At 48.4% G+C, this 13,718-nt stretch overlaps 1 protein-coding gene across 1 annotated transcript in view; it reads left to right on the top strand.

Annotated features, from left to right (window-relative positions):
- The window catches only part of LOC136613175 (vomeronasal type-2 receptor 116-like), a 103,996-nt gene extending 96,407 nt beyond the window's left edge, over positions 1 to 7,589 (top strand). The window contains exon 7 of the mRNA XM_066594068.1: positions 6,682 to 7,589. Within this exon, the coding sequence (XP_066450165.1) occupies positions 6,682 to 7,589 (908 nt within the window). The remainder of the gene's footprint in view (positions 1 to 6,681) is intronic.
- The last annotated feature ends 6,129 nt before the right edge of the window (positions 7,590 to 13,718 follow it).

Below are 13,718 nucleotides of genomic sequence, written 5' to 3'. Positions count from 1 at the left end.
TCCTTTCAGAAGAGTGGGCCTGGTTGGCAGACATCTGCCATGTCCTTGGTAATTTTGAGGAGTCTACCCAGGTGGTGAGCGGCGATGCTACAATCATTAGCGTCACCATTCCTCTGCTATGCATCTTGAGAAATTCCCTGCAAACCATAAAGCCAGCTGCTTTGCGCTCGGAAACGGGGGCGGGGGAAGACAGTATGCCGCTGGATAGTCAGGGCACCCTCCTGTCTATTTCTCAGCGCGTACAGGAGGAGGAGGAGGAGCATGAGGAGGATGAGGAGGAGGGGGAAGAGACAGCTTGGCCCGCTGCTGACGGTACACCGGCTGATTGCCTGTCATCCTTTCAGCGTGTATGGCCTGAGGAGGAGGAGGAGGAGGAGGAGGAGGAGGAGGATCCTGAAAGTGATCTTCCTAGTGAAGACAGCCATGTGTTGCGTACAGGTACCCTGGCACACATGGCTGACTTCATGTTAGGATGCCTTTCTCGTGACCCTCGCGTTGCACGCATTCTGGCCACGACGGATTACTGGGTGTACACACTGCTCGACCCACGCTATAAGGAGAACCTGCCCACACTCATTCCCGAAGAGGAAAGGGGTTCGAGAGTGTTGCTATACCACAGGACCCTTGCGGACAAGCTGATGGTAAAATTCCCAGCCGACAGCGCTAGTGCCAGAAGGCGCAGTACCGAGGGCAAGGTAGCAGGGGAGGTGCGTAGATCGAGCAGCATGTACATCCCAGGCAGTGCAACAGTCTTTAAGGGCCTGGACAGCTTTATGGCTCCCCACCAAGACTGTGTCACCGCTCCCCAGTCAAGGCTGAGTCGGCGGGAGCACTGTAAAAGGATGGTGAGGGAGTACGTAGCCGATCGCACGACCGTCCTCCGTGACGCCTCTGCCACCTACAACTACTGGGTGTCGAAGCTGGACACGTGGCCTGAACTAGCGCTGTATGCCCTGGAGGTGCTTGCTTGTCCAGCGGCTAGCGTCTTGTCGGAGAGGGTGTTTAGTGCGGCTGGGGGAATCATCACAGATAAGCGTAGCCGCTTGTCAACCGACAGTGCCGACAGGCTAACACTCATCAAGATGAACAAAGGCTGGATTTCCCCAGACTTCTGTTCTCCACCAGCGGACAGCAGCGATACGTAAGCAATACGTAGGCTGCACCCGCGGATGGAAGCTACGTTCTCTCTCACCATCCAAAACGGGGACATTTCTGCTTCATCAATCTGTGTCTAATATTCCTCCTCCTCCTCCTGCTCCTCCTCCTGAAACCTCACGTAATCACGCTGAACGGGCAATTTTTCTTAGGGCCACAAGGCTCACTCATATAATTTTTCTGAACAATTTTTATAAGTTTCAATGCGCTTAAAAGCGTTGGAACTTTAACTTGAACCAATTTTTCGTTACACTGGGCTGCCTCCAGGCCTAGTTACCACTTAAGCCACATTAACCAAAGCGATTCACCTGCCATCTTGGTTGGGCATGGCCAATTTTTACTGAGGTACATTAGTACTGTTGGTACACCAAATTTTTGGGGCCCTCACCTACAGTGTAATTATAGCAATTTGTATGTTCTTCGCCTGCACTCATGGTACAGAAAGGTGTGTGGGGTTGGCCTACACTTTAGCTACATAAATGTAACTTGGGCCTTGGCTATACTAAGGCTACTGAAATGGAACTAAGACTGCGCTCCCGCTATACTGCTGCTTCGGAATTGTTACTGGGGCCTGTCTTGAGTGCTACTATTGCTGACATGGAACGAAGACTGCGCTCCTCCTATAATGCTGCTAGTGATATGTTAGTGGGGCCTGTCCTAATGCTATGGCTGAAATGTTACGAATTCTGGGCTCTGCCTATACCGCTGCTAATGGTATGTCTCTGGGGTGTGGAAACAGAGGCTTCCCAAAGACATGATGGCGGCGAGGCCATTTCCCACCAACCATCCCCCTCCTCCTCCAACAGGGAAAACATTCTTGGCAAATGCCTTTGCATTGGTTCGTCTGATGGCAGTCCAGGAATTTCACCTTTACCGACACAACAAGAGAGCCCCCACACCATCCCCCCGCCACGGCCCACTTAATCCTGGCCGCATTCCGAAAACCAACAAAATACAACCGTGCTACTAGGTCCGCAGTCACCACCACATTACCACCAACGCGGTTACTGTTAAGGTGCATATAACCACGGACACGTGGAGAGGACACGTAGTGCCTCAAAAACATCCCCCTCCTCCTCCAACAGGGAAAACATTCTTGGCAAATGCCTTTGCATTGGTTCGTCTGGTGGCAGTCTAAGAATTTCACCTTTACCGACACAACAAGAGAGCCTTGTCCTTAGATTTTTATACGTGTCTTTGTCTCGTAGGATGGTTTCACACATGTTTATATATTGTTTGCTATCTAGAATAACAATATTTCCTCCCTTGTCGGACATTTTAATGACGATTTTATCATTGTTTTCCAGTCCTTTCAAAGCCTTGAACTCAGAGGGGGTCATATTACCCGGGGATCTCCTACTAGGTTTTAATTCTTTGAGCTCCCTTAATACCAGTTCTTCAAAGATCTCTATCTCTGGACAGTGTATTTGTGATGGATTAGTTTTGTTGGGTAGTTTGAATTCGGTATATGGTGTTTGTACATAATTCTCTAACTCCAGGCTCTCAAGTATACGGAGCCCAGGGAGATCTTTGACTATAAGCCCCAATTCATCCGCTCTTTTTTTGTCCTTAACAGAGAAGAATTTTTTCCATTTAAGTTTCCTGGTGAAGAGGGAGATGTCCTTCGTCCAGACGAACGGCTGGCAGCGGCTCGTCGGTACAAAGGACAGCCCCCTCCTCAAGACCCCGATTTCATGGGCATCCAGAATATGGCTGGACAGATTAATTATCTGCATTTGCCCGACTGGTTCTCGCTTGTGTTGTCACCTAATTGGAGGATTTTAAAGTCTTCTAAAGCTTTCTGATTTTTACTGAGTGTGCTCTTCTCCTCCCCCAGTAGCAGATCGATTAATTAGAGGGAGAATTGGTTGGATAACCCCTCCCACTTGGGCATAAACTGTGTATTGCGACACCTAGGTGGTGGTAGTAGGGGGCTTCTCAGGCCACTTAGTACTATTTTGTGTTCAGCGTATTTTTCTAGTCCTTGGACTTCCCACCAACTACGAACAAATTCTTTATAATCATGCGTTAATGTTTTGAAACAGGTATTAATGGAGGCATTCGGTGTGCTGGGGCTATAGCCCTCCTCTGAGAAAACCGACCCCGCCTCAGTTAGCCAATTAGCGATGTTGATGTTTTCTGATAGAAAACCTGCCATGCCAAATTTAAGTACGTAATTCACAGGGGCAATAGTCTCTTTCTTAAAGAGAGCCCTTCACAAGATAGACTAATTAAAATATAACATTTATTAGAGATATTAAAAAACAAAACCACTATAGGACACACCTACAACATACAACACATAAAAAAACGATTGGTCGACGTATAGATAGTATGTTAAGAGTAACCTACCAAAACTGACCCTATAAAGGAATGTTGGTCGGGGTACTTATCTCATAGACTAGCCGCATTTAATGTACAGGTAACCCCATATGTTTGGGTATTTGTTACCAATTGTAGAGGGGCGTACAGCACATTAAATCAAATAGTATGGTTTTAATCCTCATACAGAGAGTGCGTGATCGCGCCCAAATCTAGTGCTGTTAATATTCGTGCGGTTAGCCAAATAAGGTCTTGATTTGAATTTCTTATTGGAGACAAAAAACTGCCCAAATAAAAAGTACTGATATTTCCTACTAATGCGTGGTCGTGATATTATTCTTTGCCGCGTTTCCCCATATATAAATGGTTCATCAGGAAGTTTCAAATATGAGTAGGAGAATAGATAAGACGTCGATGAGGCAATAATGGATCAGTGTTCAGGGAGACTGACCACTTATAGTGTGCTATCTATCCTCTCTCTCTCTCTAAAGGCATAGTTGTACTAACTCCAGCATTTCTAGTCCTACACACACTATCTTCATTATTTCTTCCCTCTTTCACTAGAGGTATATTTGCACTGGCTCCCACATGGGCGTTGGCTGCACTCCTCATTGCAACCTGTTCACACTGGGGAACATTTCTATCCACATCATAACTAGAAAGCATCCCACAATCGCCCACACATGACATTTCGGGATTAATGGATGTTAGTTCTAGAGATGAGCGAACGTACTCGGACAGGCCCCTTTCCACTCGAACACGGCGATTTTCGAGTACTTCCATACTTGGGTGAAAAGATTCGGGGGGCGCCGTGGGTGAGTGGGGGGTTGCAGCGGGGAGTGGGGGGGAGAGAGGGAGAGCTCCCCCCTGTTCCCCGCTGCTATCCCCCGCTCTGACACACCTCCCCCCAAGCGCCCCCCGAATCTTTTCACCCGAGTACGGAAGTACTCGAAAATAGCGATGCTTGATCGAGTAATTACTCGAAACGAGTACATTCGCTCATCTCTAGTCAGTTCACATTGTGCAGACTCTCCTGCACCGACCTGCAAAGAAGACATGTTATTCATTTTGTCTGGCTTTGCATTATCAGAGTATTCCAGTCCATATTGCATTATTTCCTCAGTCCTTGGAGTGCTCTCCCCACTCCCCCGACTTGATAGGTGCCATTGTTGCCGCTCCTCTGGACCCACGGATGACAGTCATTGAATACAGTACACATCTGCAGTTTTTATAGGAACCTGCACTGGATCCCTTCCCTCCCACAGTTGGAAAGATGGGGAAAGTCTGTGCTCAACACGAATTCTACAGGCAGTCTCTTGCATTTTGTCAGGACCCACGTCACTGTATCATATGGCATATCAAAAGTTAAGCTCACCCCCTTATCAGTCTCTGGACCTCAACGGAGAAATGGCAAAATGTCTGGCATAACAGCAGACTTATCCTGCTGCGGATCCAACTCCACTAACAGTGGGATCCCACGCATCAGCTGGCAGGTTCTGACCTCCAATTTTGCAGAAACTGGCCTCCTGGCCACTAGATTCTCTGGTGCACAACCTTCTGTATTGTCACACCTTCAGATGCAGTCCATTTGTCTCCAGGCAACAGTCTCCTACTGTAGACGCCTGTTGCTCATGGCAACCACAAACTTCGGCCTACTGTCCCTTTAAATGTTGCTCCAGCAGCAACCGTATATTTGGCCTCCTGGCCTTTTAAACTGCAACCAGCAATTGGTACACACTCGGCCTCCTGGCCCTTAAAATGCTGCATGCGGCTGCACTGCTCCCATTAGACTTCACGTGTTGCTCCTGTGCACCACTCCAGATCGTGCCAGCGCATCCTCCAACATATGTGGCAAGTTGGGGTCACTCGCCTGCGGATCGCTGACCTCTCATACATGAAAATGGTGCACCACATGTGTAGAAATGCTCCAGAGATGTGGGTTTGCTTTAGTTCTGGCTCCTGAGAGCCTTTATTTCACAGCAAAACAGCATACAAACACAGTCCATGTGTAATCCTTGGTTCATTACCCCCTGGGTCACCATCACTACCCCACCCGGGGTGTCTTGAGGATGTCTTCTTCTGTCAGATGTGTGACTGACCCAAAACTGGTCTACACGGATCAGGCTCCCAGTTCCTGACGTTGCATCTCCACCACTTCCACTAGTCCACACTGGACCCCAGACTTGCACCTCTTTCAGCTCACCTGAGATGTAACTTCCTCTTGTTTTTGGCAGGAACTGGCTTTTATCTAGTTCCTACTCCACCCGTTGGTGTGAACCCTAGCACCAAAAGTCCTGTCTGCAGCCCTCTACTACACGAAGTTTTATGATAAATTTAAAGCATAGCCCAACTCCTACTCACCCTAACCCAACCCCCACACACACTGTCTTCCCCCATTTTCTTTGAATCTATGTGCCCTTTCTTCCCTTTTTTCAGTTCTTTTTCAGGGGAGAATGTTATTAAAGAAACAGAATTCAACATGAAATCTGTTACACAACTTTATTGTTATTTGAGATCAGTGTTTCTCAACAGGTCATGGTTTGAGGATTTCCTCAGTATTGCACAGGTGATGTAATTATTGGCCATGCCTTAGACATTGCCATAGGTGATCTTACTATAGGATATCCTTAAAATATGACCTGTTGGAGGTACCTGAGGACTGGAGTTGGGAAACACTGTTTTAGATGATCTTGTAACCACATCATTTAAAACATGATTGCAATGTTGAAATTGTTCAAATTATATTACATTATCAAAGTCAATAAAAACCTTTGTCAACTAAAATGTGATTCCATATTATGTCTGTGTTTGCCCTTTGGCCTCCTTCCACATTGAGTTCCTCTTCTAGTGAGTTGTGCACATCCACTAGTGAGTCATGAGCTATGGAGTGCTTCACTATTTTTTCCAGGGCATCGATGCTAGATGAGATTGTAGCTTTTTTTCAAAAGAAGCCTAGAAAACTTCTTTCTCAGAAAAGTCTATTGCTACCATATGAGCAACTTCACCCCTCCCCTACTGTCTCTTTCCTCTTCCCTTGTAGTCTGTTACATATTTAATCATGTTTAATGTTCTTGTTTTTCCTTATGTACTGTAAACTGCTTTTCTTATATACTGTACCCTGCAATTATTGACACTTTGAAAAAGAAACAACCCTAAGTCATTACTTTATCTGGTGCTTCTAATGTATCATGTTTACCTTCACAGATATGGAAAGATGCTTGAAGTGTCCGGAGGATCAGTGGTCGAATGACAAAAGAGATGCCTGCATTCTGAGACCCATTGAATTCCTGTCATACGGAGACACTCTGGGGATTTCTCTTCTTGCTGTGGATGGACTGTTATGTATCTTCACAGCTGTGATATTAGGAATATTTATCACATACAAAGACACAACAATTGTAAAAGCCAATAACCAGAACCTCAGCTTTATACTTCTCCTCTCCCTCATCTTAGCCTTCCTCTGCCCTCTGTTCTTCATAGGAGTTCCCACAAGGATCTCCTGTCTCCTCCGACAAGTGGCTTTTGGAATCATTTTTACAATTGCTGTTTCTGCAGTTTTGGCCAAAACAGTCACTGTGGTCTTGGCCTTTAGAGCTACAAAACCAGACAGGACACTAAGGAAGTGGCTCAGGAGACATGTTTCCACATTTCTTCTAATTATCTGCTCTTCCATTCAGGTTGTGATCTGTGTTTTCTGGTTGTCTTTATCTCCACCATTCCCAGATTATAACACTGAGATAGAGGTTGGGAAGATAATCTTACAATGTAATGAGGGATCTGTCATTGCTTTCTACGTGGTCCTTGGCTACATGGGATTCTTGGCTATGCTGAGCTTTATTATAGCATTTCTAGCCAGGAAGCTTCCAGACGTCTTCAATGAGGCTCAGTACATCTCCTTCAGCATGCTGGTCTTCTGCAGTGTGTGGATCTCCTTCATCCCGGCCTATCTCAGCACCAAAGGGAAATACATGGTGGCTGTAGACGTTTTCGCCATGTCAGCTTCCAGTTCTGGTCTTCTGGGCTGTATCTTCATCCCCAAATGCTACATTATCTTAATGAGACCAGAGTTGAATGCAAAGTCCAATTTAACATTTGGACAAAGAAATCAATAATGGAGAAGCATAAATTGTAGTTCCTATTTTCACTACTTTCCATGTCCATGTTTTCCAGGTTCTTAGTTCCATGTTTTGTCAGTCTGATCAGACAAATGACTTGTATTTGTTACCTTCACTGTTTGTACGCAATAAAGTTTCTGCACTTGCAATGTAAGACCAGTCTCACATGAGCAGATTTTGATTATGAAATTCACCCACACGGAAAATCTGCGGCATGTCGCATCCATTAACAAAAATAGAACATTTGCATGTCCGCTCACATGAACGGACAGTGATTTGCGATTTCCACTTGTGGAAAAAAAAATCACAGCACTTCTTTTTTTTGCATGGAATCCACACGGACAGCTTCCATTGAAGTCAATAGAAGCTGTCTGATTTGCGGCCCTTCCGCAATTTACATATAATAAAATAAATAAATCTTGGTATTTGTATAGCGCCAACTTATTCTGGAGTGCTTCCAGGTAATTATTATTTATGACCCCCCACCTAACTGGGTTCTCATTTTACTGACCTCGGAAGGATGGAAGGCTGAGTCAACCTTGAGCCGGCTACCTGAATCATGCGGGGATTGAACTTGCAACCATCAGGTCATAGGCAAGAGATTACACTCTGCACCACATGAGGCTCTAGTTAGAGGAAAGTTTGTGGATTCCACTTTATCGCCTAGCAACTGTGCGCAAAAAATAAATGATTTGAAAAAAAATGTTTATGCACATGTCCGACAGCAAGCCGTCGAGACCATCTTCATGCAGATGAAATAGAGGTATGCGGGAATGTTGGCTGGGCACAGGATGGGATTCCACTGTAGGCTCCCACATTCGGAATCCGACCTGTTTGTGTGAGGCCGGCCTCATAGATATTCTCATCTAATATAAAAAAAAAAATAGAATAAACACTAAGACAAAGGTACCAAGTTAAATACATTGTTTTATTAATTATTTATGAATTAGTTCTTGCAGCTCACAAATATTCTAGTCATTTTTTTCATAATCCAATGATTTGTTAGAGATACATTTTTTTGTATTTTGATGGATATCCTGACCATCACCTTACTTGTGGTTTCTCCTGTTATTTGTACATTCACATGTAATAAAGAGACAAAAACAAGGGGTGGACAAAGCTACTATGATACAAAAGAAGCATAGAAGAGTGGTGAAGTGCCAGGTTGCTGTGATCCTAATGACACTACAAGGCAAAGACTGCTGCTGTCTGAACTGGAATTAACTTCTGATAGGATGTCTAATGAAGTAGTTAAATGGAATATTGCCTGTCCATAGTGTTAAAACAGTATTACCGTTAATACTTAGTGTGAACAAGAGCAAATATCACCTGACAGCAGAATATGACGTCATGACCTGCAAAAAGCAGAAAGGGGTGTAGCAGCATGGCTATCCAATGGATTTTAGAGTGAGTGAGGCCAGAACCAGCACTTTCTACCTTGCCCACCTATGACAATGTCCGTCTCGCTGATAGACAACCAGCTGATGTACGGGTGTGCTAAGCAATTGACCTCTGTCCATCAAGGACTGATCACCTATTCAGAGTGTGGGTCATCAGTGAAAAAATAGGCAGGCAACCCCTATAAATGAACATAGTAATATAGTATGTAAGGCCTAAAAAACATATGTCCATCCAGTTCAGCCTATTATCCCCAATGTTGATCCAGAAGAAAGCAAAAAAAAAAAACAATGAGGTAGAACTAGAGATGAGCGAGCACCAAAATGCTCGGGTGCTCGTTACTCGAGACGAACTTTTCGCGATGCTCGAGGGTTCGTTTCGAATAACGAACCCCATTGAAGTCAATGGGCGACCCGAGCATTTTTGTATATCGCCGATGCTCGCCAAGGTTTTCGTTTGTGAAAATCTGGGCAATTCAAGAAAGTGATGGGAACGACACAGCAACAGATAGGGCAGGCGAGTGGCTACATGTTGGGCTGCATCTCAAGTTCCCAGGTCCCACTATTAAGCCACAATAGCGGCAAGAGTGCCCCCCCCCCCATCCCAACAACTTTTACTTCTGAAAAGCCCTCATTAGCAATGCATACCTTAGCTAAGCACCACACTACCTCCAACAAAGCACAATAACTGCCTGCATGACACTCCGCTGCCACTTTTCCTGGGTTACATGCTGCCAAATCCCCCCCCCACGACCCAGTGTCCTAAGCGCACACCAAACTGTCCCTGCCCAGCCTTCAGCTGCCCTCATGCCACGCCACCCTCATGTCTATTTATAAGTGCGTCTGCCACAGGAAAAGCAGGCACACACTGCAGAGGGTTGGCACGGCTAGGCAGCGACCCTCTTTAAAAGGGGCGGGGCGATAGCCCACAATGCTGTACAGAAGCAATGAGAAATCCAATCCTGTGCCACCTCCATCTGGAGCTGCACACGTGGGCATAGCAATGGGGAACCTATGTGCCACACACTATTCATTCTGTCAAGGTGTCTGCATGCCCCAGTCAGACCACGTTTTTTTATAAATAGTCACAGGCAGGTACAACTCCGCAATGGGAATTCCGTGTGCACCCACAGCATGGGTGGCTCCCTGGAACCCACCCGCTGTACATAAATGTATCCCATTGCAGTGCCCTGGGCAGCAGAGCTAACGTCAGATGAAATGCAGGTGGGCTTCGGCCCACACTGCATGCCCCAACCTGACCGGGGTTTTTAATTCATAGACACAGGCAGGTACAACTCCCTATTGTGAAGTCCCTGTGGACCGACAGCATGGGTGGGTGCCAGGAAGCCACCGGCGGTACATAAATATATCCCATTGCATTGCCCATCACAGCTGAGGTAATGTCATGTTTAATGCAGGTGGGCTTCGGCCCACACTGCATGCCCCAGTCAGACTGGGGTTCTTTAGAAGTGGACACATGCAGTTACAACTCCCTGTGGACCCACAGCATGGGTGGCTCCCTGGAACCCACCGGCGGTACATAAATATATCCCATTGCAGTGCCCAACACAGCTGATGTAACGTCCGCTGTAATGCAGGTGGGCTAAAAATTAATTTGATTACACTGTAGGCGAGGGCCCCCAAAAATTGGTGTACCAACAGTACTAATGTATGTCAGAAAAATTGCCCATGCCCAACCAAGAGGGCAGGTGAAACCCATTAATCGCTTTGGTTAATGTGGCTTAATTGGTAACTAGGCCTGGAGGCAGCCCAGTTAAAATAAAAATTGGTTGAGGTGAAAGTTTCAACGCTTTAATGAGCAATGAAACGTATAAAAATTGTTTACAAAAATTATATGACTGAGCCTTGTGGGCCTAAGAAAAATTGCCCGTTCGGCGTGATTATGTGAGGTTTCAGGAGGAGGAGGAATATTATACACAGATTGATGAAGCAAAAAGGTCCCCGTTTTTGATGGGGATAGAGAACGATGCTTCCATCCGCGGGTGCAGCCTACGTATTGCTTACGTATCGCTGCTGTCCGCTGGTGGAGAAGAGAAGTCTGGGGACATCCAGGCTTTGTTCATCTTGATGAGTGTAAGCCTGTCGGCACTGTCGGTTGACAGGTGGGTACGCTTATCCGTGATGATTCCCACAGCCGCACTAAACACCCTCTCTGACAAGAAGCTAGCCGCAGGACAAGCAAGCACTTCCAGGGCATACAGCGCGAGTTCAGGCCACGTGTACAGCTTCGACACCCAGTAATTGTAGGGGGCAGAGGCGTCACGGAGGACGGTCGTGCGATCGGCTACGTACTCCCTCACCATCCTTTTACAGTGCTCCCGCCGACTCAGCCTTGACTGGGAGCGGTGACTCAGTCTTGCTGGGGAGCCATAAAGCTGTCAAGGGCCTTAGAGAGTCTTCCCCTGCCTGTGCTGTACATGCTGCCTGATCTCCGCACCTCCCCTGCTACCTGGCCCTCGGAACTGCGCCTTCGGCCACTAGCGCTGTCGGATGGGAATTTTACCATCAGTTTGTCCACCAGGGTCCTGTGGTATAGCATCACTCTCAAACCCCTTTCCTCTTCGGGTATGAGAGTGGAAAGGTTCTCCTTATACCGTGGGTCAAGCAGTGTGTACACCCAGTAATCCGTAGTGGCCAGAATGCGTGTAACGCGAGGGTCACGAGAAAGGCATCCTAACATGAAGTCAGCCATGTGTGCCAGGGTACCTGTACGCAACACATGGCTGTCCTCACTAGGAAGATCACTTTCAGGATCCTCTTGCTCCTCCTCCTCCTCAGGCCATACACGCTGAAAGGATGACAGGCAAGCAGCATCTGTACCCTCAGCAGTGGGCCAAGCTGTCTCTTCCCCCTCCTCCTCATCCTCCTCCTCCTCCTCACCGCGCTGAGATATAGACAGGAGGGTGCTCTGACTATCCAGCAACATACTGTCTTCCCCCGGCTCTGTTTCCGAGCGCAAAGCGTCTGCCTTTATGCTTTGCAGGGAACTTCTCAAGAGGCATAGCAGAGGAATAGTGACGCTAATGATTGCAGCATCGCCGCTCACCACCTGGGTAGACTCCTCAAACTTTCCAAGGACCTGACAGATGTCTGCCAACCAGGCCCACTCTTCTGAAAAGAATTGAGGAGGCTGACTCCCACTGCGCCGCCCATGTTGGAGTTGGTATACAACTATAGCTCTACGCTGCTCATAGAGCCTGGCCAACATGTGTAGCGTAGAGTTCCACCGTGTGGGCACGTCGCACAGCAGTCGGTGCACTGGCAGATTAAACCGATGTTGCAGGGTGCGCAGGGTGGCAGCGTCCATGTGGGACTTGCGGAAATGTGCGCAGAGCCGGAGCACCTTTCTGAGCAGGTGTGACAAGCGTGGGTAGCTTTTCAGAAAGCGCTGAACCACCAAATTAAAGACGTGGGCCAGGCATGGCACGTGCGTGAGGCTGCCGAGCTGCAGAGCCGCCACCAGGTTACGGCCGTTGTCACACACGACCATGCCCGTTTGGAGGCTCAGCGGCGCAAGCCAGCGGTCGGTCTGCTCTGTCAGACCCTGCAGCAGTTCGTGGCCCGTGTGCCTCTTATCTCCTAAGCTGAGTAGTTTCAGCACGGCCTGCTGACGCTTGCCCACCGCTGTGATGCCATGCCGCGCGACACCGACTGCTGGCGACGTGCTGCTGCTGACACATCTTGATTGCGAGACAGAGGTTGCGTTGGAGGAGGAGGAGGAGGAGGAGGGTGCTTTAGTGGAGGAAGTATACACTGCCGCAGATACCACCACCGAGCTGGGGCCCGCAATTCTGGGGGTGGGTAGGACGTGAGCGGTCCCAGGCTCTGACTCGGTCCCAGCCTCCACTAAATTCACCCAATGTGCCGTCAGGGAGATATAGTGGCCCTGCCCGCCTGTGCTTGTCCACGTGTCCGTTGTTAAGTGGACCTTGCCAGTGACCGCGTTGGTGAGGGCGCATACAATATTGCGGGAGACGTGGTCGTGCAGGGCTGGGACGACACATCGGGAAAAGTAGTGGCGACTGGGAACTGAGTAGCGCGGGGCCGCCGCCGCCATCATACTTTTGAAGGACTCCGTTTCCACAACCCTATACGGCAGCATCTCCAGGCTGATAAATTTGGCTATGTGCACGTTTAACGCTTGAGCATGCGGGTGCGTGGCGGCGTACTTGCGCTTGCGCTCAAACACTTGCTCTAGCGACGGCTGGACGGTGCGCTGACAGACATTGCTGGATGGGGCCGAGGACAGCGGAGGTGAGGGTGTGGGTGCAGGCCAGGAGACGGTAGTGCCTGTGCCCTGAGAGGGGGGTTGGATCTCAGTGGCAGGTTGGGGCACAGGGGGAGAGGCAGCGGTGCAAACCGGAGGCGGTGAACGGCCTTCGTCCCACCTTGTGGGGTGCTTGGCCATCATATGTCTGCGCATGCTGGTGGTGGTGAGGCTGGTGGTGGTGGCTCCCCGGCTGATCTTGGCGCGACAAAGGTTGCACACCACTGTTCTTCGGCCGTCTGCACTCTCAGTGAAAAACTGCCAGACCTTTGAGCACCTCGGCCTCTGCAGGGTGGCATGGCGCGAGGGGGCGCTTTGGGAAACAGTTGGTGGATTATTCGGTCTGGCCCTGCCTCTACCCCTGGCTACCGCACTGCCTCTTCCAACCTGCCCTGCTGCTGCCCTTGCCTCCCCCTCTGAAGACCTGTCCTCAGTAGGCGT

Source organism: Eleutherodactylus coqui, chromosome 1 (genome assembly GCF_035609145.1).
Source record: "Eleutherodactylus coqui strain aEleCoq1 chromosome 1, aEleCoq1.hap1, whole genome shotgun sequence".
Lineage (NCBI taxonomy): Eukaryota > Metazoa > Chordata > Amphibia > Anura > Eleutherodactylidae > Eleutherodactylus > Eleutherodactylus coqui.
Note: the sequence above shows the minus strand (reverse complement) of the source record. Positions and strands in the feature narration are given on the sequence as shown.